The sequence below is a fragment of the Oncorhynchus keta genome, chromosome 26 (genome assembly GCF_023373465.1).
Source record: "Oncorhynchus keta strain PuntledgeMale-10-30-2019 chromosome 26, Oket_V2, whole genome shotgun sequence".
Lineage (NCBI taxonomy): Eukaryota > Metazoa > Chordata > Actinopteri > Salmoniformes > Salmonidae > Oncorhynchus > Oncorhynchus keta.
In genome coordinates, this window is record NC_068446.1 from 4,041,791 (window position 1) to 4,066,054 (window position 24,264).

General features: G+C 43.8%; 2 protein-coding genes across 2 annotated transcripts in view; both read right to left on the reverse strand.

The window, feature by feature from the left end:
• Window positions 1-1,261, reverse strand: part of LOC118358616 (collagen alpha-1(XXIV) chain-like) — a 124,857-nt gene extending 123,596 nt beyond the window's left edge. The window contains exon 1 of the mRNA XM_052480072.1: window positions 1,245-1,261. The gene's annotated coding sequence lies outside the window, so the exon portion shown is untranslated. The remainder of the gene's footprint in view (window positions 1-1,244) is intronic.
• Window positions 1,262-1,313: 52 nt separating this feature from the next.
• LOC118358617 (collagen alpha-1(XXIV) chain-like) overlaps window positions 1,314-24,264 on the reverse strand; it is an 88,423-nt gene continuing 65,472 nt past the window's right edge. The window contains exons 6-12 of the mRNA XM_052481151.1: window positions 21,469-21,522; window positions 20,724-20,777; window positions 6,236-6,280; window positions 5,612-5,665; window positions 4,989-5,033; window positions 1,942-2,019; window positions 1,314-1,325 (exon numbers count right to left, since the gene is read on the reverse strand). Of these exons, the coding sequence (XP_052337111.1) occupies window positions 1,314-1,325; window positions 1,942-2,019; window positions 4,989-5,033; window positions 5,612-5,665; window positions 6,236-6,280; window positions 20,724-20,777; window positions 21,469-21,522 (342 nt within the window). The remainder of the gene's footprint in view (window positions 1,326-1,941; window positions 2,020-4,988; window positions 5,034-5,611; window positions 5,666-6,235; window positions 6,281-20,723; window positions 20,778-21,468; window positions 21,523-24,264) is intronic.

Genomic DNA, 24,264 nt, shown 5'->3' on the forward strand with positions numbered 1-24,264 from the left:
CCCTCTCCACTCACTCACAGACAGATGCTGGTGTGCCTGGTCTGGGCCATCGGCCCACTTGGTATCCCAGCTGGCCACAGCACAGAGAAGCTGTCAGATGCCTTGCTCACTGACACTTGTGTTTTTATAGCGTTCTTCGCTATGTCATGCCTTTGTTTACTCGATCTCTGTATGTGAGACACTGTTTTCCTATGCCAACCTAACTGGCACTGAGAGAGACTCACTCAAATGGCAAGTTGAATGCCAAGGTGTGCATAACCTCATGTTGTTGGCATCCTGTCCATAGGTTGTTTTTATATATCGCGGGTAATCTATTTTTGGCTGTGTGTGAATTGTCACTTTTGGCACTGAATGTGCCGAGTGCATTTGCACATTAGCAATGAACACTCACGGAATACAGATGAAGGCAAAAGCTTTGGCTTTAAAATTCCTTAGGGCTTCCTGTGTTGAGGGTAAATGATTACTTCTGTGGGAGTAGCAGATGTACACCATTATGGGTTGTGTAACACTTCTTTCTGACCTCTATTCTTGCCACCTCCTCTCCTCTACTCTGTCTCTTATCCTATCCTCTCTTCTTATCTCCCCGTTCCGCCCTCTTGATATGAATTGAATGAATTGGACCACAGTTATTGAGCCAGGATGCATGCGGACCATTCTAGTTCCCCCTGTCCAGGATGCATGCGGACCATTCTAGTTCCCCCTGTCCAGGATGCATGCGGACCATTCTAGTTCCCCCTGTCCAGGATGCATGCAGACCATTCTAGGATCCCCCCCCTGTCCAGGATGCATGCGGACCATTCTAGTCCCCCCCCCCCTGTCCAGGATGCATGCGGACCATTCTAGTTCCCCCCCTGTCCAGTTCCCCCCCTGTCCAGGATGCATGCAGACCATTCTAGTTCCCACCAGGATGCCCCATTCTGTCCAGGATGCATGCGGACCATTCTAGTCCCCCCTGTCCAGGATGCATGCGGACCATTCTAGTCCCCCCCCCCCTGTCCAGGATGCATGCGGACCATTCTAGTCCCCCCCCCTGTCCAGGATGCATGCGGAGGATGCATGCGGACCAGGATGCATCCATTCTAGTCCCCCCCAGGATGCATGCGGACCATGTCCAGGATGCATGCGGACCATTCTAGTCCCCCTGTCCAGGATGCATGCGGACCATTCTAGTCCCCCCGTCCAGGAATATCATTCTAGGTTTCCAGGATGCATGTGGTGTCCCCCCCTGTCCAGGATGCCATTACCTGTTTTCCTTTGGGACCGATCTAGTCCCCCTGTCCAGGATGCATGCCCATTCTCCCAACAGGACCATTCTAGGGAATACCCTGGGGGAACACAAGGAAACTCTCAGATGAGGAAAGGTGACTGCCGTTTGCTGTGTAATTCGTCTATGACAAAATCGTAGTCAAGACCTCCCTCACAGAATGAATCATACAGGTTTTTTTTATTTTTTTTTATTGTTTTACAGGACTTTACTGCCAGGGTTATTAAGGGAAGATAAACACTGTACTACGGTCCAGGGGACGTATGATTTATTTCATGATGAAGAAGCATATTTTCCACTGACACGACATGGCATTGCATTGTGGAAAATGTAGTTATTCCACATTTTGTAAGAACTCTGTGAGGAGAGATCGCTGTAGCTGCTTTAGTATCAGCAAACATTCATTTGGATCTATAAATAAAACCATAAAATTAACAGGGCTAATATTTTCCTGTTGCTTAATAGCTCCGAAATAGATGAAACGCAACATGAATTGCCTTTCGATCCGAGTTTACTGATATTGACGACCCTCGCCCTGTCCTCGTCCACATGGAAGGTTCGAGAGGAGTACAACTGATAGGAGGAGTTAGCCAGTAGCCTTGGTTATATCCTACACCTATTGCAAACAAAGAGGACAATGTCTCCTACCTGACAGACACTTAATTAGGTGCACATACTGCATAAATCAAGGTGACACTTACTCTCTCCCCTTCCTGCCCGGCTGAACCAGCTATACCAGGAGGCCCAATGAAACCCTGAAAACCAAAGCACACATACAGTACATGTGAACCCATTTGTAACACTTTGCCTGGGGAGGTATAATGCAAAGTAAGACTTGTCGTGAGCGTGTCCGACCACGTAATAAAGTCTTTAAACCCATCCTCAACATCTAATGGAAGACGTTATTTAGACAGAATATACGGAACAACGTATCTTTACTTGATGGATAGGACAGTGAGGCATTACTGAACTGAAGATTCATCAGAACTGAAGTGAACTGAACTGAAGATTCATCAGAACTGAAGTGAACTGAACTGAAGATTCATCAGAACTGAAGTGAACTGAACTGAAGATTCATCAGTCACACTCAGACAATGGAAGTGGAACAGGCAGGCTGTTGGACCTACAGTACAGTATACGCATAGAGATAAATCATCATCGCTCTCTGATGGTATAGTGCATACATTTCTAACCTGGAACCCCCGCACATTGACTCGGTACCAGTACCCTCTGTATATCGCCTCGTTATTGTTCTTTTATTGTGTTACTTTTTATTCTTAACTCTATTTTTAACTCTATTAACTCTATTTTTTTTTAAACCGCATTGTTGGTTAAGGGCTTGTAAGTAAGCATTTCACGGTAAGGTAATACACCTGTTGTATTCGGCACATTTGACAAATACAATTTGATTTGATACAGATAAACCACTGTGACATCGAGCAGACTGTTGAATACCTGAACAGGTTTATCTTAAGCCCATCAAAGCAATAGTGTCTCTGAACTCATTGAGTTCTGGGAATTCTGCGTGTCAGGTATGTAAACGTATGTAGCGGTCTTGATTGTAGCCAGATCAGAGATGATGATATACCCCTACTCTAGTGCTGGTATATGTCCTATATTTATATATATATATATATCTTAAAAGGAGGCCTTTTTGCCTTTTGGTAGGCCGTCATTGTAAATAAGAATTTGTTCTTAACTGACTTGCCTAGAAAAATAAAGGTTAAAAAGAAAAATGCAATATGCAAGCACACACACTAACTTTAAAAAAACAACTTGAAACTGAAGCCAAGCTATCAGTCTAATGATACATTGTCTGGCTTCATGGACAGATATGAGAGGGATAAATCTCCATCTTTCCGCCTCTCCTTTCTCTCATTCTACCATTCCATCTTTCTGTCAGAGGAACTCTTCACCCAGGTCTCATTCGGCTGAAGCAGTTCCGTCCGTGAAATAGAAGTGTTTCATGGCTAGGGAAGCAGGTCAACTGGTCCTGTATCCATGCGGCTCACTGGAAAAGTTACATCTATGGAAAAAAACTGTCTTAGCTGACAGGCTGAGAGCCAAATAGAAACGTTTCAAGTGGCCAATTATCCAATTAGCTCGATTGAAAAGTGGCATGTGGTGCAACCTTCAATATATGTTTCTGAGCTGACAGGCTAAGAGCTGCTGACCACCCGAGAGAAGAAAAGTTACATGTGGCCATTTTTCCACCCTGTTGTAAAAAATAAAAATATGAAGTAACTAGCGGTGCATCTTTCAAAACATTAACATTTATAATTACTCATCCCTCTTTGCTGACAGGCTACGATCTGCTGACCACTTCAGAGAGAGGAGATCAGGCATGTCCACATTTCATCAGTATGGAACATAATACTCATCTGGCAATAGCAAAAAAAAAACGCCTCATCATCACTACCTCACAAATCACCACAAAAAAATGAGAGAGAACTATGGAAGGCAAGCTTTTGCTTTTATTCTGACTAGCTAAAAGGGAGAGGAGTGGACACTTGAAGAGACAGAGTCGAGTCCAGTGTGGGGGACAGGAGACTTCTATAATTGTCACACCCTGACCATAGTTTGCTTTGTATGTTTCTATGTTTTGTTTGGTCAGGGTGTGATCTGAGTGGGCATTCTATGTTGTGTGTCTAGTTTGTCTGTTTCTATGTTTTGTTTGGTCAGGGTGTGATCTGAGTGGACATTCTATGTTGTGTGTCTAGTTTGTCTATTTCTATGTTTGGCCTGATATGGTTCTCAATCAGAGGCAGGTGTTAGTCATTGTCTCTGATTGGGAACCATATGTAGGTAGCCTGTTTGGTGTTGGGTTTTGTGGGTGATTGCTCCTGTCTCTGTGTTTGCACCAGATAGGGCTGTTTTTTTTTCCCCCCCACATTTCTTGGTTTTGTTAGTCTAGTCATGTATAGTTTCTTTATTAAAGAACCATGAATAATAACCACGCTGCGTTTTGGTCTGCCTCTCCTTCGGCACAAGAAAACCATTATAATAATTGAAGCAGACAGCAGTCTGGCAGCTTATCTGCTATGTTTTGGAGTCTACCTTCACTTAAACATAATACAACATGGATGCAAGTCTCTCTCTCTCTCTCTCTGTCTCTCTCTCTCTCTGTCTCTGTGTCTCTGTCTCTCTCTCTCTCTCTCTGTCTCTCTCTCTCTCTCTTTCTCTCTCTCTCTCTCTCTCTCCATTCTTCAGCAATGGAAAACTACCGGAGACGTCTCAAACTCATTGAGCCCTGTAGTTTTCCCTAATAGGCTGATATGTCATTCTGTCTCTGACAACATGTTGGCATAAACAAAAATGACAAACTGAGGGATTCTCCTTACACTTTTTTTAAATTATTTTTTTTACTTTTCATTTATCCACCTCTTCATAACCTCCTCCCAACCTTTCTATCTATGCTCCAGCCCGTGCTCTTTTCCCTCCCTCTGTTCTCTAGCGGAGGGAGAGCATGCCTGTGCTTCCTGAGGAAAGGAATGAGCTGCTCTCGCAACAGAGCAGAAGCTCGACTGAGCGAAAACAGATCCCAGACCTGCTCCCAGAGGAATCTGCTGCAGTGGGAGCCAGCACCTTGTTAACACAACACAGGCCCTCTAACAGATCAGCCGTTCCCGGTGGAGCAGACAGGTAATCCCTTCAGGAAATGAAGCATTCCCTCTAATAGAGCCGAGTAAAGTGGAGGGGAGGGTAGTAAGGGAGCTGTACTTACACGTACACCTTTAGGACCTGGGTTACCTTCTGGCCCAGCTAAACCCTGCAACAAAGGAGAGCAGCATAAGGAGAGGCCATTGTCACACAATACAGTGTGTGTGTGTGTGTGTGTCTGTTACACATGGGGGCAATACACACTTCCACACATAAAACACTAAATTGTACATTTTAGACAGGTAGGGAAATAAAACATGTGATTGCATAGACTAATTGTTTAAGATGTCAAAAAGGAATGAGGAAACATGCCACTCTCAGCTACATTACACTTCCTTAATGTCATTGTTGTGCACACACTTTTAGGTCAAACATTCGTCGACATACTGATACAACGCCTTTCTTCAAAAGAATTGTTATTCAATATATAGTTGAAATCAAAATGATAAGGAGTCAAGTATTAGCTATTTGAATAAAAATGTCAAGCAAAAAGGTCACTCGTTGACCGTTTTTTCACTAAAGAGACTGAGGAGTGTGTCACTACTGTAGTTAGGAGAGAGACCGGAGGACATGATGTTCATTTCTGACTACAGCAATATGATGGTACGCAGGTAGTGATGTGGAATTCTGCCCAATGTAGACAAGCCGAGAGGATGGATGGAGGAATCTGGAGCATATTCACTGCACCTGCCTGCCAGGGTAACCTGCATCCCCAGTCACTCCTGGAAGTCCCGGTATGCCCTGGGGGGGGGGGGGGGGGAGAGACAAGGAGAGAGTGAAAGAGAGATAAAAGAGAGGGATGAAAGAAGATAAACATTGGCCCTCACCAATGCTGCCAACTCAGGAATAAAACAGGCACTGTTTGCCCTCACCCATCCCCTACAGCCAAACTAGCAGAACACACTCTCTCTCTCTCTGGCTCCTCCCCTTCCAGTTCCAGCCTGAACAATCACCTCGGGGCACAGAGTGGCACCTGGTGCTGAAGTCATCTCAACACCTTAAAGGATTTACTTTGTAAGTGTGCTGCGTGAGTGCACTCCGTTTTAGGACGTTTTGTGTTGAAAGGGGAAACATGTTAATTGTTAGCTTCTTGAGTGGCTGAGAAATGGCCGAGAACACAGAGACAGCTGAAGAGTGACTATACCAAATGTCTTCCAGGCTACAGCTGCATGTCTCTTTCTCTCACTGTGCGTGCGTGCGTGTGGGTGTGTCATGCTCTAGCCCAAAAATGGTCCATAATGAGATCAGTGACCTGGCGTTTTACTAAAATAAAAAGGGACAAGTTTGACCCAATGAACGCTAACGACTCACCTGTTCTCCAGGCTGTCCTTGTGGCCCTGGATAGCCCTTAGAACCCTGCAGGTAGAGAAAGAAAACATCTTAAATGAGACTGAGAGGAGAATATCACCTGCTCTACATTAGGTGTTAGGGATGTGCATCTTTCCCTTTCAAGACGATTCGACATGTATCAAGACACATGGGCTCAGGAAAAATCTGTTTTTGTTACAGGAAAAATCTGTTTCAGATTGAAATGATTCGGTGCGATTCGGTTTCATTACAGAACAAATCGATTTAATTTGGTTTGATGCGATTCAATGCATTAACATTTGTTGTGTAAACACATTTACTATTCCATTCTTAACTCAAATCTGCTGCTGATGGGGCTCATGAGCTGGGCACATGGAATCTGAACTGGATCTGGATCTGTCCGCGCTGACGTGTGTGTGTGTGTGTGTGTGTGTGTGTGTGTGTGTGTGTGTGTGTGTGTGTGTGTGTGTAGATGATGTATGACTATGGTGTATGTACTATGTAGGCAACTGAGCTGAGCCATGAGAGAGACTAGGCATCTACTGTACCACTATCAGATTGGTTCTGAAATCCCCATCACCCACTGATTAACTTGTGTGTGTATTATGTATGACTATGGCGTATCACCATCACCCACTGATTAACTTGTGTGTGTGTATTATGTATGACTATGGTGTATCACCATCACCCACTGATTAACTTGTGTGTGTGTATTATGTATGACTATGGTGTATGTACTATGTATCACCATCTGAGCTGTGTGTGTGTGTATTATGTATGACTATGGTGTATCACATGATTAACTTGTGTGTGTGTATTATGATGACTAGGCATCTACTGTCACCCACTGATTAACTTGTTGGTTTATGTATGACTATGGTGTATCCCCATCACCCACTGATTAACTTGTGTGTGTGTGTGTGTGTATTATGTATGACTATGGTGTATCCCCATCACCCACTGATTAACTTGTGTGTGTGTGTGTGTGTGTATTATGTATGACTATGGTGTATCACCATCACCCACTGATTAACTTGCAGATTAAGTGTTTGAGCTGGTAAAGTATAAATATTTATCGTTCACAAATTCCACCCCATCTCAAAATCGAAAGGTTTCGACCGTTTAGACGTTTTTACGGAGTGATCTTCTCCTCTCGCTTCGGCCACGAGGCGCGCCGCAATAGTGATTGGTGTCCTTGTTATGACATTTTCAACTTTATATCTAAAAATTACCATATATGCCGATTGTTCAAAGCAAAACTACCAAAACTATTGCTGATGGTGAACATCGACAATCAAAATCAAATCTGAGGCGATTCATAGTATTTTAATACATTTTCTGACCACGGACCGATGCACTTTTATCTTAAACATTGGAATTCGGGGCCGATGCTTACAGTGTATCGGTGAATCGTTACGTCCCAATACAGGGCCTCTGACTGACTGAGTTAAGCACAGTGATATCTGAACTGGGTCAGCGGAGGTAGGAAAGGGGGGAAAAGAGAGAGAAAGAGAGGTTGGGTAAAGAGAGAGAGAATTTCTCATGAATTACTTCTCATTTTAGCACCAATTATTTTTTGCCTGTTGTGATCCTGTCAGTGGGAGGCGGAATACATAGCCAGGTAGCCAAAGGTCTGTCTGTGTGCGTTTCAGCCATACAATCATAACAAAGACAGGACCACTGAGGACATGATGCCCAGGGTTGTCTAAGGATTCAAGAACATTCCAGAGCTTCCTTCCTCCTTCCCAGCACTTGGCAGTCAAATCAAATCAAATTGTATTTATCACATGCGCCGAATACAAATGGTGTAGACTTTACTGTGAAATGCTTGATTACAAGCTTTTTTTTTTTAATTATACAAATAAAATAGTAACACGAGGAATAAAATAAAATATACAAGAATGGAGATGCAGTGCATTCGGAAAGTATTCAGGCCCCTTGACTTTTTCCACATTTGAGTTTTTTAGATAAGTATTCAGAGACCTGTCCCGAAGCCAGTCCTGCGTTGTCTTAGCTGTGTGCTTAGGGTTGTTGTCCTGTTGGAAGGGAGAACCTTCGCCCCAGTCTGAGGATCTCCCTGTACTTTGCTCCATTCATCTTTCCCTCAATCCTGACTAGTCTCCCAGTTTCTACTGCTGAATAAAATCCCCACAGCATGATGCTGCCTCCACCATGCTTCACCGTAGAGATGGTGCCAGGTTTCCTCCAGACGTGACGCTTGGCATTCAGGCCAAATATTTCAATCTTGGTTTCATCAGGCCGAGTGTATCTTGTTTCTCATGGTCGGAGTCCTTTAGATGCCTTTTGGCAAACTCAAAGAGGGCTTTCATGTGCCTTTTACTGAGGAGTGGCTTCCATCTGGCCACTCTACCATAAAGGCCTGAGTGGAGAACCTTTCAGAAGGACAACCATCTCTGCAGCACTCCACCAATCTCCACAGAGGAACTCTGGAGCTCTGTCAGAGTGACCATCGGGTTCTTGGTCACCTCCATGACCAAGGCCCGTCTCCCGAATTGCTCAGTTTGGCCGGGCGGCCAGCTCTAGGAAGAGTCTTGGTGGTTCCAAACTTCATCCATTTAAGAATGATGGAGGCCACTATGTTCTTGGGGGCCTTCAATGCTGCAGAATTCTTTTGTTAGCCTTCCCCAGATCCGTGCTTCGACACAATCCTCTCTCAGAGCTCTACAGACAATTCATTTGACCTCATGGTTTGTTTTTTGCTCTGACATGCACTGTCAACTGTGGGACCTTATCTAGACAGGCGTGTGCCTTTCCAAAACATGTCCAATCAATTGAATTTACCACAAGTGGACTCCAATCAAGTTGTAGAAACATCTCAAGGATGATCAATGGAAACAGGTTGCACCTGAGCTCAATTTCGAGTCTCATAGCAAAAGGGTCTGAAAACTTACGTAAATAAGGTTTTTCTTATTTTTTTATTTTAATACTTTTGCAAAAAATTAAAATAAACTGTTTTCGCTTTGTCATTACAGAGTATTGTGTGTAGACTGAGGAAAAACATTTATTTAATACATTATGGAATAAGGTTGTAACGTAACAAAATGTGGAAAAGGGTCAATGGGTCTGAATACTTCCCGAAAGCACTGTATATTCATGAGCTCACCTTGACTGACAGCTCTTTGAAAAGCCTGTGTCAAGCAACTTGGATGCAGTGAGCAGTGTTGCAGTCAAATCATCTCATACGCAAAGTATGGATGTTACGTTTGATACCGGAGCTCTGAGTCAAAGTATGGATGTTACGTTTGATACCAGAGCTCTGAGTCAAAGTATGGATGTCACGTTTGATACCGGAGCTCTGAGTCAAAGTATGGATGTTACGTTTGATACCGGAGCTCTGAGTCAAAGTATGGATGTTACGTTTGATACCGGAGCTCTGAGTCAAAGTATGGATGTTACGTTTGATACCGGAGCTCTGAGCTCTGAGTCAAAAGTATGGATGTCACGTTTGATACCGGAGCTCTGATGGATGTTACGGAGCTCTGAGTCAAAGTATGGATGTTACGTTTGATACCGGAGCTCTGAGTCAAAGTATGGATGTCACGTTTGATACCAGAGCTCTGAGTCAAAATATGGATGTTACGTTTGATACCGGAGCTCTGAGTCAAAGTATGGATGTTACGTTTGATACCGGAGCTCTGAGTCAAAGTATGGATGTCACGTTTGATACCGGAGCTCTGAGTCAAAGTATGGATGTCACGTTTGATACCGGAGCTCTGAGTCAAAGTATGGATGTTACGTTTGATACCGGAGCTCTGAGTCAAAGTATGGATGTCACGTTTGATACCGGAGCTCTGAGTCAAAGTATGGATGTTACGTTTGATACCGGAGCTCTGAGTCAAAGTATGGATGTTACGTTTGATACCGGAGCTCTGAGTCAAAGTATGGATGTCACGTTTGATACCGGAGCTCTGAGTCAAAGTATGGATGTCACGTTTGATACCGGAGCTCTGAGTCAAAGTATGGATGTTACGTTTGATACCGGAGCTCTGAGTCAAAGTATGGATGTCACGTTTGATACCGGAGCTCTGAGTCAAAGTATGGATGTCACGTTTGATACCGGAGCTCTGAGTCATGCGTGAAAATCTTTAAGCAGTTTACTTCAAAGCAGTGTACCGATGCCTGTACCACTTTATCAGAAGCAGGTGATCAATGATGTCAGAATCTTTGTTTCGTCGAACAACCACCTGATGGCTTTGGTATTGGTTTGGTAGAAGACTAAAAGGTTACTCCGCGCATGCGCTACAGCGTGTGGGATATCATTTTCATAATTTGGTTGCTCTAAGATCTTTTGACCAGCAGGTGCCACTAGTGTACACTGTGTTGTTCAAAGCCTCAGGTAATGAACCTACTTTCAACACAATTGGCTGGAAAGCATCAATGCTTCAGGAAGCTTTGTTCCGCATCACTAACACAAAGCAACTTGAATATTGAAATTGCATCAATGATGTCTCTTGTGATGCACAGCAGCACTGACAGATGTGTTGACTTGACAGCTGCATCTGGGTTTTAAACGACCCTTGCCCCCCTTTTGTTCTATGCTGGCTGAAGACCGAGGTAGCCAGTAACTACGGTAACACCAGACACAGATGAAAGAGGAAACATATGGCATCTGAGCCATTGATGAATAGGGTCAATTTTTTTATTATATTTTCTGACACCCTACAGTCAAATTCTGGCACCAGTAGAGTAGCTATCTAGCTATATGAACCACGCCTCTCTGCAAACACACCTTCTCCAATGTTGGTTCCAAGGCGGTACTTATATAAATTAGGTAAGAGAATATCATGTTACCATTGGTGTATTAGAATGAGAGTTAAGGGGATGCCACCGTAATAATGAACCCAAGTGTTTGACACAGGGGAGAGGGACCAGAAACTTTATGATCAAACTTTATCAATGGAGAAGTAACAGTCGTTTTTCATACTTTATCAATGGAGAAGTAACAGTTGTTTTTCATACTTTGATCTTTCTTCAAATATCATCAAATGTCATAAAGACAGTCATACAAGGACAAACATTTCACAATTTTACCATGACTAGCTAGAAAACAGATGCCCAATGAAATAACAGTTGATGCTATACCGACGTCACTCTATAGTGAGGCCAGTCAAATGTACTGTATAATTAAGTGAATATGCTTAGTCAGTAATCCTTGATTCGAAGGGTTGGACATTTTCCCGTATTTTACAAATGTTCCACCCCGAGAAAAAATCACTTTACTCCCAGGTAACCCCGTATTTCCTTCCAAAACAGGAAGTGTCATTCAAAAGCATATAACGCATATAAATAGGTCTGTCTGTATTTGATTAAAGCTTTGATCAGAAATTCAAGCCTGATGATATCTGAGCCAGATGATACCTGAGCCTGATGATACCTGAGCCAGATGATACCTGAGCCTGATGATACCTGAGCCTGATGATACCTGAGCCTGATGATACCTGAGCCTGATGATACCTGAGCCTGATGATACCTGAGCCTGATGATACCTGAGCCTGATGAGCCATCCATGAAATACATTTCATGAGCCCTACATGAAATACTTTTTAGAATAAGGCTGTAACCTAACATGGACAAATTCAAGGGTAGCTTTACGAAGGCACTGTATGATATAGGTTTATAGGCTTCTGCACGTTACACACGACAGACAAACCACAAAAAAACATAGATGTACCGTATTGTATTATATGGAATGGAATTACGCACCTCGTTCAAACCATGATAAAGTTAAGAGAACATGAGATTCTGGTGCAACACCTGCAGCCTACAAAGTTACATGTGTAACGTGTACGCTAGGAGTCGGGAAGCAAGTACAGGGAGTGAATTTAAAAATAAATGAAACATGGAACAAAACAAGAAACACGAGTAGTGTACAGACACGTAACACAGGAACAGAATCACGCCTCACCAAGGGGAAGCAACAGGGATTTACTGGTGACGTCGGGTCCAAGTGCCGCTGCCGAAGCAACCGGGGATGCCTCAGTTGGCTTGTCAGGCTTCCATGCCTTAGCTGGAGTGACAGCTTCACAAGCCTCGTCCGCCTCGTCAGACTCCCATGCCTCGGCCGGCTCGTCAGCCTCATCAGGCTCCCAAGCCTCGGCTGGCTCGTCAGGCTCCCAAGCCTCGGTCGGCTCGTCAGGCTCCCTAGGCTCCCAAGCCTCGGCCGGCTCATCAGCCTCCCATGCCTTGGCCGGCTCATCAGACTCCCATGCCTCGGCCGGCTCGTCAGGCTCCCAAGCCTCGGTCGGCTCGTCAGGCTCCCCAGGCTCCCAAGCCTCGGCCGGCTCATCATACTCCCATGCCTCGGCCGGCTCGTCAGCCTCGTCAGGCTCCCAAGCCTCGGCCGGCTCGTCAGCCTCGTCAGGCTCCCAAGCTTCGGTCGGCTCGTCAGGCTCCCAAGCCTCAGCCGGCTCATCAGGCTCCCAAGCCTCGGTCGGCTCTACAGGTTCCCATGCCTAAGCCGGGTCTACAGGTTCCCGTGCCTAAGCCGGCTCTACAGGTTCCCGTGCCTAAGCCGGCTCTACAGGTTCCCGCGCCTCAGCCGGCTCTACAGGTTCCTGCGCCTCAGCCGGCTCTACAGGTTCCCGCGCCTCAGCCGGCTCCACAGGTTCCATTGTCTTAGCAGGCTCTACAGGTTTCCATGCCTCAGCAGAAGCGACCGACTCGCTCCTGGTCCTCGGGACCGCCCTTCTGGTCGGCGTTCTGTGGCTGGAGCAGCGCACCAGGGAGGGGGTAGTGTCACATCTCCCCCTCTCCAGCGCTCGACGTCGACAGTTTATTCGTTATTACGCACACCTGCCACCATCGGTACGCGCACCTGCGCCTCATGAGACTCCTGGGCTCCATCACCTTCCTGCTTACCTCCCTTATATCTGTCACTCCCTTTGGTTCTTTCCCCAGGCGTTATTGACTCTGTTTCTGTTTCATGTCTGTATGCTTTTCGTGTTTCTTGGTTGGTACTATGTTCTATTTACTATTACATTTTCACTCCCTGTACTTACTTCCCAACTCCCAGTGTACACATTACAACATGTATAGTCTAGCCAATTTGATTTTAATTTTGAAATATAATAGGGAAATATAATAATATAATAATAATATAATATAATAATTGTGTATAATTAATAGGCTGACGCATATATACCTTTCTTAATATTTCCCCTAGCGTTATTTTGCCTACCTCCTCTTTCTATCTCTATTGTTGCTTCATTCCTTCCTCGCCTTTTTAACAGTTAGGCAAAATGAAATAACTTTTGTTTTCCTTATCTTCATTATTCTAATGACATGCTTAAATAATATAGGACTGGAATTAGATGCAGATGGCTTTCACTTCTCTTCACGTAGATTGAATGGTTATGGGTCTGAATAAATAACTGCTATAGCCTACCGCCATCGCGGTAAACAAGAGCTTGCTTCCCTCTTCGAATAGACTATTGGTATGAGGAAAAAAAAGAAAAAAAAACGATGTCCAGGAAACTATTCTAGTCTTGCTTTTCCTGCATGGGTCTCCAAGGGCTAAGGAGCATTTTTTTAGGGAGAGAGGGCAGCTGAGCACAGGTGAGTGTGTATTGCGCAAGAGACAGAGGCTATAGGTTATATATAAGGCTAATACTGCATTGAATGCATTACCTGAAAGTCGTAGACTAGGATATCCTGAACAGGATTATCTATTTTGGATGCAATTTGAATGGAATCGATGTAGAGACAGAGACTGCTCGTGCGTGCTCTGATTTAAAGCAGCGATATTCAAGTGATAGGCTGTTTTAAAACTCTAAAGCTGCAATAGAAAATGTATATCTGGGACATTTAAAAATATGGTGACCCCCGAAAGACAGATGGAGATGTGTAAATTAGACGCACATGCAGTCCTTATATCACTGTAGCATAGGCTATGCTGCAGCAAATGTAGGCCTACCTGTCACAAGAAAAAAAAAGTTACCATGATGAGATGATAGGTCTACATGCATTGTGAACTGCACTCCATACTGAGATGGACTGTCTGATGCAGAGAGCAGAAAGAAAGAGAGAAACCGGATAAAGACATATAATTGAACAGTCCCAGTTCACGTCATGCTATTGATATAAATAATGAATTATAATTTACAGGCTTCTCGCAGTTATTTATCCCAGGACAATGGAGTGGCTGTGGGTGGTAACTATTTGTACATCTCGGTAACCGGGTTCCCACCATTCAACCGTACTTGGATAGTGTCAAGAAAGGTTTTGTACAGGTCAGAAAACTTTCAGATGTCAAATAAATGAACAGTTGCTGCTCAACTGTGTCTAAATGTATGTCAGTTGGATGTATAATACAAGTGATCAGTATTCCTTGACACTGTAGCCCAAAGAGTACTCTGGTAGAGTCAAACCAGGATACATTCTATTCCTTGACACTGTAGCCCAAAGAGTACTCTGGTAGAGTCAAACCAGGATACATTCTATTCCTTGACACTGTAGCCCAAAGAGTACTCTGGTAGAGTCAAACCAGGATACATTCTATTCCTTGACACTGTAGCCCAAAGAGTACTCTGGTAGAGTCAAACCAGGATACATTCTATTCCTTGACACTGTAGCCCAAAGAGTACTCTGGTAGAGTCACACCAGGATACATTCTATTCCTTGACACTGTAGCCAAAAGAGTACTCTGGTAGAGTAACACCAGGATACATTCTATTCCTTGACACTGTAGCCCAAAGAGTACTCTGGTAGAGTCAAACCAGGATACATTCTATTCCTTGACACTGTAGCCCAAAGAGTACTCTGGTAGAGTCAAACCAGGATACATTCTATTCCTTGACACTGTAGCCCAAAGAGTACTCTGGTAGAGTCACACCAGGATACATTCTATTCCTTGACACTGTAGCCCAAAGAGTACTCTGGTAGAGTAACACCAGGATACATTCTATTCCTTGACACTGTAGCCCAAAGAGTACTCTGGTAGAGTCAAACCAGGATACATTCTATTCCTTGACACTGTAGCCCAAAGAGTACTCTGGTAGAGTCAAACCAGGATACATTCTATTCCTTGACACTGTAGCCCAAAGAGTACTCTGGTAGAGTCACACCAGGATACATTCTATTCCTTGACACTGTAGCCCAAAGAGTACTCTGGTAGAGTAACACCAGGATACATTCTATTCCTTGACACTGTAGCCCAAAGAGTACTCTGGTAGAGTCAAACCAGGATACATTCTATTCCTTGACACTGTAGCCCAAAGAGTACTCTGGTAGAGTCAAACCAGGATACATTCTATTCCTTGACACTGTAGCCCAAAGAGTACTCTGGTAGAGTCACACCAGGATACATTCTATTCCTTGACACTGTAGCCCAAAGAGTACTCTGGTAGAGTCAAACCAGGATACATTCTATTCCTTGACACTGTAGCCCAAAGAGTACTCTGGTAGAGTCAAACCAGGATACATTCTATTCCTTGACACTGTAGCCCAAAGAGTACTCTGGTAGAGTCAAACCAGGATACATTCTATTCCTTGACACTGTAGCCCAAAGAGTACTCTGGTAGAGTCAAACCAGGATACATTCTATTCCTTGACACTGTAGCCCAAAGAGTACTCTGGTAGAGTCAAACCAGGATACATTCTATTCCTTGACACTGTAGCCCAAAGAGTACTCTGGTAGAGTCAAACCAGGATACATTCTATTCCTTGACACTGTAGCCCAAAGAGTACTCTGGTAGAGTCACACCAGGATACATTCTATTCCTTGACACTGTAGCCCAAAGAGTAATCTGGAAGAGTCAAACCAGGATACATTCTACTCCTTGACACTGTAGCCCAAAGAGTACTCTGGTAGAGTCAAACCAGGATACATTCTATTCATTGACACTGTAGCCCAAAGAGTACTCTGCTAGAGTCAAACCAGGATACATTCTATTCATTGACACTGTAGCCCAAAGAGTACTCTGGTAGAGTCAAACCAGGATACATTCTATTCCTTGACACTGTAGCCCAAAGAGTACTCTGGTAGAGTCAAACCAGGATACATTCTATTCCTCGACACTGTAGCCCAAAGAGTACTCTGGTAGAGTCAAACCAGGATACATTCTATTCCTCGACACTGTAGCCCAAAGAGTACTCTGGTAGAGTCAAACCAGGATACATTCTATTCCTTCACACTGTAGCCCAAATAGTACTCTGGTAGAGTCAAACCAGGATACATTCTATTCCTTGACACTGTAGCCCAAAGAGTACTCTGGTAGAGTCAAACCAGGATACATTCTATTCATTGACACTATAGACCAAAGAGTACTCTGGTAGAGTCAAACCAGGATACATTCTATTCATTGACACTGTAGCCCAAAGAGTACTCTGGTAGAGTCAAACCAGGATACATTCTATTCCTCGACACTGTAGCCCAAAGAGTACTCTGATAGAGTCAAACCAGGATACATTCTATTCCTTGACACTGTAGCCCAAAGAGTACTCTGGTAGAGTCACACCAGGATACATTCTATTCATTGACACTGTAGCCCAAAGAGTACTCTGGTAGAGTCACACCAGGATACATTCTATTCCTTGACACTGTAGACCAAAGAGTACTCTGGTAGAGTCAAACCAGGATACATTCTATTCCTTGACACTGTAGCCCAAAGAGTACTCTGGTAGAGTCAAACCAGGATACATTCTATTCCTTGACACTGTAGCCCAAAGAGTACTCTGGTAGAGTCAAACCAGGATACATTCTATTCCTTGACACTGTAGCCCAAAGAGTACTCTGGTAGAGTCAAACCAGGATACATTCTATTCATTGACACTGTAGACCAAAGAGTACTCTGGTAGAGTCAAACCAGGATACATTCTATTCATTGACACTGTAGCCCAAAGAGTACTCTGGTAGAGTCAAACCAGGATACATTCTATTCCTTCACACTGTAGCCCAAAGAGTACTCTGGTAGAGTCAAACCAGGATACATTCTATTCCTTGACACTGTAGCCCAAAGAGTACTCTGGTAGAGTCAAACCAGGATACATTCTATTCCTTCACACTGTAGCCCAAAGAGTACTCTGGTAGAGTCACACCAGGATACATTCTATTCCTTGACACTGTAGCCCAAAGAGTGCTCTGGTAGAGTCAAACCAGGATACATTCTATTCCTTGACACTGTAGCCCAAAGAGTACTCTGGTAGAGTCACACCAGGATACATTCTATTCCTTGACACTGTAGCCCAAAGAGTACTCTGGTAGAGTCACACCAGGATACATTCTATTCCTTGACACTGTAGCCCAAAGAGTACTCTGGTAGAGTCAAACCAGGATACATTCTATTCCTCGACACTGTAGCCCAAAGAGTACTCTGATAGAGTCAAACCAGGATACATTCTATTCCTTGACACTGTAGCCCAAAGAGTACTCTGGTAGAGTCACACCAGGATACATTCTATTCATTGACACTGTAGCCCAAAGAGTACTCTGGTAGAGTCAAACCAGGATACATTCTATTCCTTGACACTGTAGCCCAAAGAGTACTCTGGTAGAGTCACACCAGGATACATCCTATTCCTTGACACTGTAGCCCAAAGAGTACTCTGGTAGAGTCAAACCAGGATACATTCTATTCCTTGACACTGTAGCCCAAAGAGTACTCTGGTAGAGTCAAACCAGGATACATTCTATTCCTTGACACTGTAGCCCAAAGAGTACTCTGGTAGAGTCACACCAGGATACATTCTATTCCTTGACACTGTAGCCCAAAGAGTACTCTGGTAGAGTCAAACCAGGATACATTCTATTCCTTCACACTGTAGCCCAAAGAGTACTCTGGTAGAGTCAAACCAGGATACATTCTATGAAAACACACATTTTTGGATGCTTCAGGAAACTGAGTATTCCTCGTCTTTACCATAAAACATGATGAGAAACATCTATGGCAGAAAACAACTGGATTACGAGAGAAATCGTAAGTAATAATTTAATATGTATCAACGGTTCAATAGAAATGAGATCCTCGGTCTTTGTATTACAGCCAGATCCTGCATTTAGGTAAACTAGTGCAAGCAAAGAATGAGTATTTACAGCACCTTACACAACATGTCCATTTCCCTAATCACCCCCGTTCGCTCTGTCCATTTGAAATATAGTTGCATAGTGGAGACTATCGAACTTGGGCTGTCTCTTTAAGTGAGCTTTCCAAGAGAAAGAAAGTCAACAATCTGGTCAATCCACATTTTAAATGTAGGAAAAGTTTTGGAAGCCCACAATAGAAGAATACATTTCTTAGCAAAGCATAAATACATTTTCTCTGTCATGATCAAGAACAAAGTCCTTTTTAATGCTGGGCATTAAGAAGATTGATACACAGGGTCATACCAAACTGTACATCTAGTATTTTCTGTGCCCCAGTATGTATAGATTGCCAAAATCTGGTCATCTCTCTACAACTCCAAAATACATGCATATCGGTTCCACTTTCAGAGGTACACCTTTCACGGTCAGGAGATGTATGTATTCATTCTATGGAGTCTCACTGGGGTGTAATACAATTTGATTCTTTCATTTTTACATTAGTAGAGGTGCAGTATACCCTGTCGCAAACATCCGCCCATAACTCATCACCGATAGTCACACAAAGGTCCTTTTCCCAGATTATTTTCAAAGGAGTAAAGGAGGAGCATCCTTTCTCAGAAAGAAGTCTACAGATATATGAGATGTTGCCTTTGATGGATTGTGCTGTAGCAAGAAGGGACTCAATTTCATTCAGCTGAACCTCTAAACCTCCCCTTGGAAGTAAATGAGGAAATGACATGCCTCATTTGTAGATATTAAAAATAAAAATAAATGGATCTTGGCACATTGAATTCACTTGAAAGGATTTCAGTATAGTGGTTTTCTGATGAAACAGGTCTGAAAAGGTCCTGATCCCTAGAGTATGCCAAAGATTAAAGTTGGCATCACTCAGGGCTTTTGGCAAGTCTGGGTTGCATACTATAGGCGAGTGAGAACATATTTGGGAGGAAATGCCCAGGTATTTCATACAATCCCTCCATGCTAGTAGGGTGCTGTAAATCACAAAGGTTTTGGCTATGTTGCCCACTTCACTAAAGTTATTAATTAATATAATTGAGCTTAGAGGCAATGAACCACAGGATTGGGCTTCTATCTGAATCCACGTTGAATCTTGTCTGTTTGTGATCCACGTTAGCATGTTGCGGAATTGGGCAGACCAGTAGTACAATCAAAGAGTATCCTAAGTTTAACAAACAATAAATCCTTCTAACTGTAATGAGCTTTTAGTTCATTTAAAACTCTGTTGTTTTTATCTTCAACTTTATAATTTGTTAGGGGGGGGACAGTAGAGCGAAACCTTTTTTAGCAGGTCTGCGTTCCGTGTAGCTCCTCTCCTCCACCGTTTCCTAGGTTGTGACACAGGAACCTTCACACTCAATAAAAAGCCCACTCGGGGGTAAGGGGCTTAGGCTGAAGTCATTTCCTCTGAAAATACCTTCCCGGGGCACAGTTGATGGCCTGGGTATTAGGTTCAGCTACTGCAAACATTGGTCTGTGTCCTCCTGGGAGGCAAGGTAAAGGCCAACCTTCGGAGATCAGACCTGGGTACAAATACTATTTGAAATCTTTCAAATATATTGAGCGTTTGCTTTAGCCTGCCTGGAGTTTTCTATTGGTTCCATGCAACAGGCAAGCTCTATCAAGCACGGCAACATTATTTGAAATGATAGTATTTGAACCCAGTTCACTCAGACAAGATGAGGGCTAGCGGCTTAAAGTAGCAGTCCACAGCCAGCTGCTGCATGTGGAGACAGATAAGGGCTCTCATCTCTGAGACTAAACTGAGGAGAGTTGTGTGAGCTGTGCGTGCTGATGTATGAATTTAATTGGTTTCCTTCTCTGCTTCCTCTTTCTCCTCATGCCATTTTCTCTTTTGAAGAGGCATCGGATGGTGTGCCTGTCATCAGGGGCCATAACCTCCCTCAGAATGCCTTTACTCTTAAAGATTCAGGCAAGGAGTCCCGGAGCCTGGCCGCAGACGGGTCCCGGGGCGACGCACGCATGTGTGTGTGCATGCGTGCGTGTGTATCTGTGTGCGTGTGTGTCCAGCCCTATGGAGCGACAGCAGGGTGGGCTGAGGTGGCTTAGGACTAGAAGCTCCCCGGCCCCTGTCTGAGAGACAGACCCTCTCTGTGAATGGGTAACATTATCCTGATTCCTGAACACAGCCAGGGCCCACTGGAGGCCTCCGCTTAAGGCTAATACTTATGAAGCTTAGGCAGCGGGAGCATCATGTGTGAGGCGAGCAGAAACAGCTCCGATTCAGAACAGAAGCTCATGCAGGGAACTCATTCGATGACAATATGATCATCTAATTGGATCCGGATCAGTTCTCATCATTCATGCCTTCAAAGAGCCAATGGAATGACAGTTGCTTTAGATGATATGTCTACAGTATGTCAGAGCCAGAGGTTAGAAGAAGCCCCGATGTTATAACTGTTGAACTCTTACCGTTGGACCCGCAAACCCTTCTGGACCTGGAAGACCTTGTGGACCTCTGTCACCCTGGAAACAAAAGGAGAAAACCATGACAACATTAGACTTGATCAAATAAGTTATTAGCAAGTCAATGAACTGCAACTATTAAGAGATATCAGATAAGGATAAGAAGGCAGATTAAAAGAGACAAAACAGGGAGCTGCAGCTGGCAATGGTTAGAACACAGGCCAACGGAAGTTTCACTGACTGATAATAGGTAGCAACTGTGCCAAAGCTTTGCAGAGAGACACTAAGATATCAGAAGATAAATATCAGAGGAATACAGGATGTGATTAGAGATGAAGAGAATAATAAAAGGAAGTTGAATTGAGAGAGAGAGAGAGAGAGAGAGAGAGGAGAGGAGGAAATACCGATCAGAAAGAAGGGTCAGAAAACCTCGAAACGTGTAGTTGTGGAGTCAATGAAAGAGGGAACTGATGCTGCTAAAGTGAAGTTGAACGATGTGGGGCCAGAGTGGTTGAGTGAAGTATTTGTTTTTGAACGGGAGAATCAGGAAAGGCAAGAGATTGAGAGTGAGAGCAGAAGATGGAAAGCAGAAAATGAAACCAGTAGCGAGGGATTGAGGGACAGTTAGATGTTGAGAGAGAGCTAGAGAAACAGAGAGAGAAACAGAGGAAGAAACAGAGAGACAAAGCCATGCTGTCTGTCTGTCTGCCTGTCTGCTGGCCAGAGTAGACTAGGTCAGATCATTCTTTACCTTGTCTCCTGGCGGGGCCTGACCTGGGGACAGTCCTGGATCGCCCTTAGAGCCCTGACAGTGACACAGAGAGTCAGGGTCAGCACTTATTTATAGCAGCCAGAACCCACTCCACTACATACCGTACAGGGGAGATCAAAGTGCAAAGGTTAAAATAAATAATCTGTGCTGCTCTTTATTGTGGCAAAGTTCGCCACCCGATTCAACAGTACCGTCTTTTCCAATGACAACAAAGTGACTCATTCTTATCGGAGTCTTATCTCTTATCTCCTTTATGACTGTTTATTACTTATGCTGTTCCTCCGTTAAGGTTGACATGGCTTTCTGCAAAGCGTCTTTCAAGTCTCAGCCAATGACCGGAGGAGACCTGACTCAGTTATTGACAACTGCGATTGGTGGGAACGGGTCCTAAGCTTCTCTTGAGTTACAAAGACACCCCACAGATGAGGAGATACAGACAGTGGAAACGTACACACACTAACAAAGGGACAAAATGCTACAAAAGGACGACTGCTTTGTAACCATAACATGTCATAGTAATTCAAGTTTATTCTATACCCTTCACTCAATGAAAGTACAAACATTTCCCAGGCCATTGAGTACTCTTACTTCAGTACGCCTAACCATTAAATTACATACAATCCACATTTTCTGGGCCTGAGACAAATGTTAAGCCAGTGTTTTATGTACCCTCTTAACAGAAGTCTATGTTTAGACTCGGGGGTCCTCCTGTCTGATCAAGGGATGCTCTGCCCGAGTACAGGTGACACCTCAGAGGCCTATACTACAATACCTGTTCATCACTACTGATTACCTGCTCTCAACAGGTATTTCTCTCCGGGGGTTGAAGCATTACATTTCACTGGTTTTGACTGACAGCCCATTCAAGCATTCAGCTGTTAAGGGCAGGGAGGGGTGTGTGTGTGTGTGTGTGTGTTGTACCGCAGCAGAAGTTACTGGCAGTGAAACCTTGATTCCTTCTCTTCTCTGTTTGAAAAATGTCAACAGTGCATGGCGTTCATTTAAAGCCTCTATCAGATCCCATGAGCCATTCGTCATAACATTTCATGCTGCACTCAAACAACCGTCAACTGAAGCTTTTCAGCTTTCGGCACATCAACCAGGGACCTCAGACAGACACAGGTTTGCTTGTTTTTTTTCTCCATTTTCTCATCCCTCTGTTTCTTCCCTTCATCCCTTAGACTTCACAACACAATTTACAAACAAAGACAAAGAGTTCCCCTCTCTCCGACCCCGCCTCCAGTGTGGGTCTGAGGATGAGTCATTGTGTGTATGTGGTGTTAGCTATAGTGATTTAGGATGTTTCAAAAGGACCCAATGGGGAAGCCTCAAGGGCCATCGCTGGCCTCCCATGGTGTCCACAACAGGGTCAAAGGGCACACCAGAACACATCCATCAATGTCTGAGCCCTCTTTCTGACAAATCAGAGAGGAAAACAGGACATTGCTGTCTCTGTGTGCGGTCCGGAAGCCCTCACGGAAAAACCACATGAATTTCACACGATCCATGTGATTTTATAATAATAATAATAATATATGCCATTTAGCAGACGCTTTTATCCAAAGCGACTTACAGTCATGTGTGCATACATTCTACGTATGGGTGGTCCCGGGATACGAACCCACTACCCTGGCGTTACAAGCGCCATGCTCTACCAACTGAGCTACATGTGAAGTTAATGTGATAACGTGTGACAACATGTGAGCATGTGAAAACATGATCTCATGTGAAATAAATGTGACAACACGGCGATGCTACATTTCCACATGTGCTGACATGAAACTACACGCGACAACATGTGAACATGTGACAACATGATCTTGTGTAATACAGTGCTTTCGGATGAGACTCGAAATTGAGCTCAGGTGCATCGTGTTCCCATTGATCATCCTTGAGATGTTTCTACAACTTGATTGGAGTCCACCTGTGGTAAATTCAATTGATTGGACATGATTTGGAAAGGCACACAACTGTCTATATAAGGTCCCACAGTTGACAGTGCATGTCAGAGCAAAAACCAAGACATGAGGTCAAAGGAATGGACCGGAGAGCTCCGAGACAGGATTGTGTCGAGGCATTCAGTCCAAAGTATTCAATCTTGGTTTCACCAGATCAGAGAATCTTATTTGTCATGGTCTGAGAGTCCTTTAGGTGCCTTTTGGCAAACTCCAAGCAGGCTGTCATGTGCCTTTTTACTGAGGAGTGACTTTCTAAGAAACCTATTTTCACTTCATTATTATTGGGTAGTGTGTGTATATTGACGAGATTCTTGTATTTTTTTTTCAAAATAAGGCTGTAATGTAACAATGTGGAAAAGGGGAAGGGGTCTGAATACTTCCCGAATGCAAACATGTCAATTGTAAACACTGTTAAAAGCACTGTGTATCATAATGACTCATTTTTGTTTTCACATGTGATGTGTAATGTTCCTAAAGAACATTTTCACATGTGAAATTTCATATATTAATTGCTCCAATCGTGTGGTTTTTCAGTAAGGGAGATTTACATAAAGTACCATTTTCTGTCCAACTATGCACAAGCAACTGAAACCTACACTTATCCACTTAAAGAAATACAATTTTCACATCAGAATGATAGTGAAATTGACACGGGGCAGCATAATGAAATTGTATAATGTTTTTGTTTACACTCCCAAATTGTGAATGGATGGTTTGAATTGGAGCTTTACCCACCAACTCCAGAGGCGTCTGGTGCCAACTCCCAGCCAACGCTCACCACAGACAAGCTTAGTTTAACGACCTGGCCACAGCCACT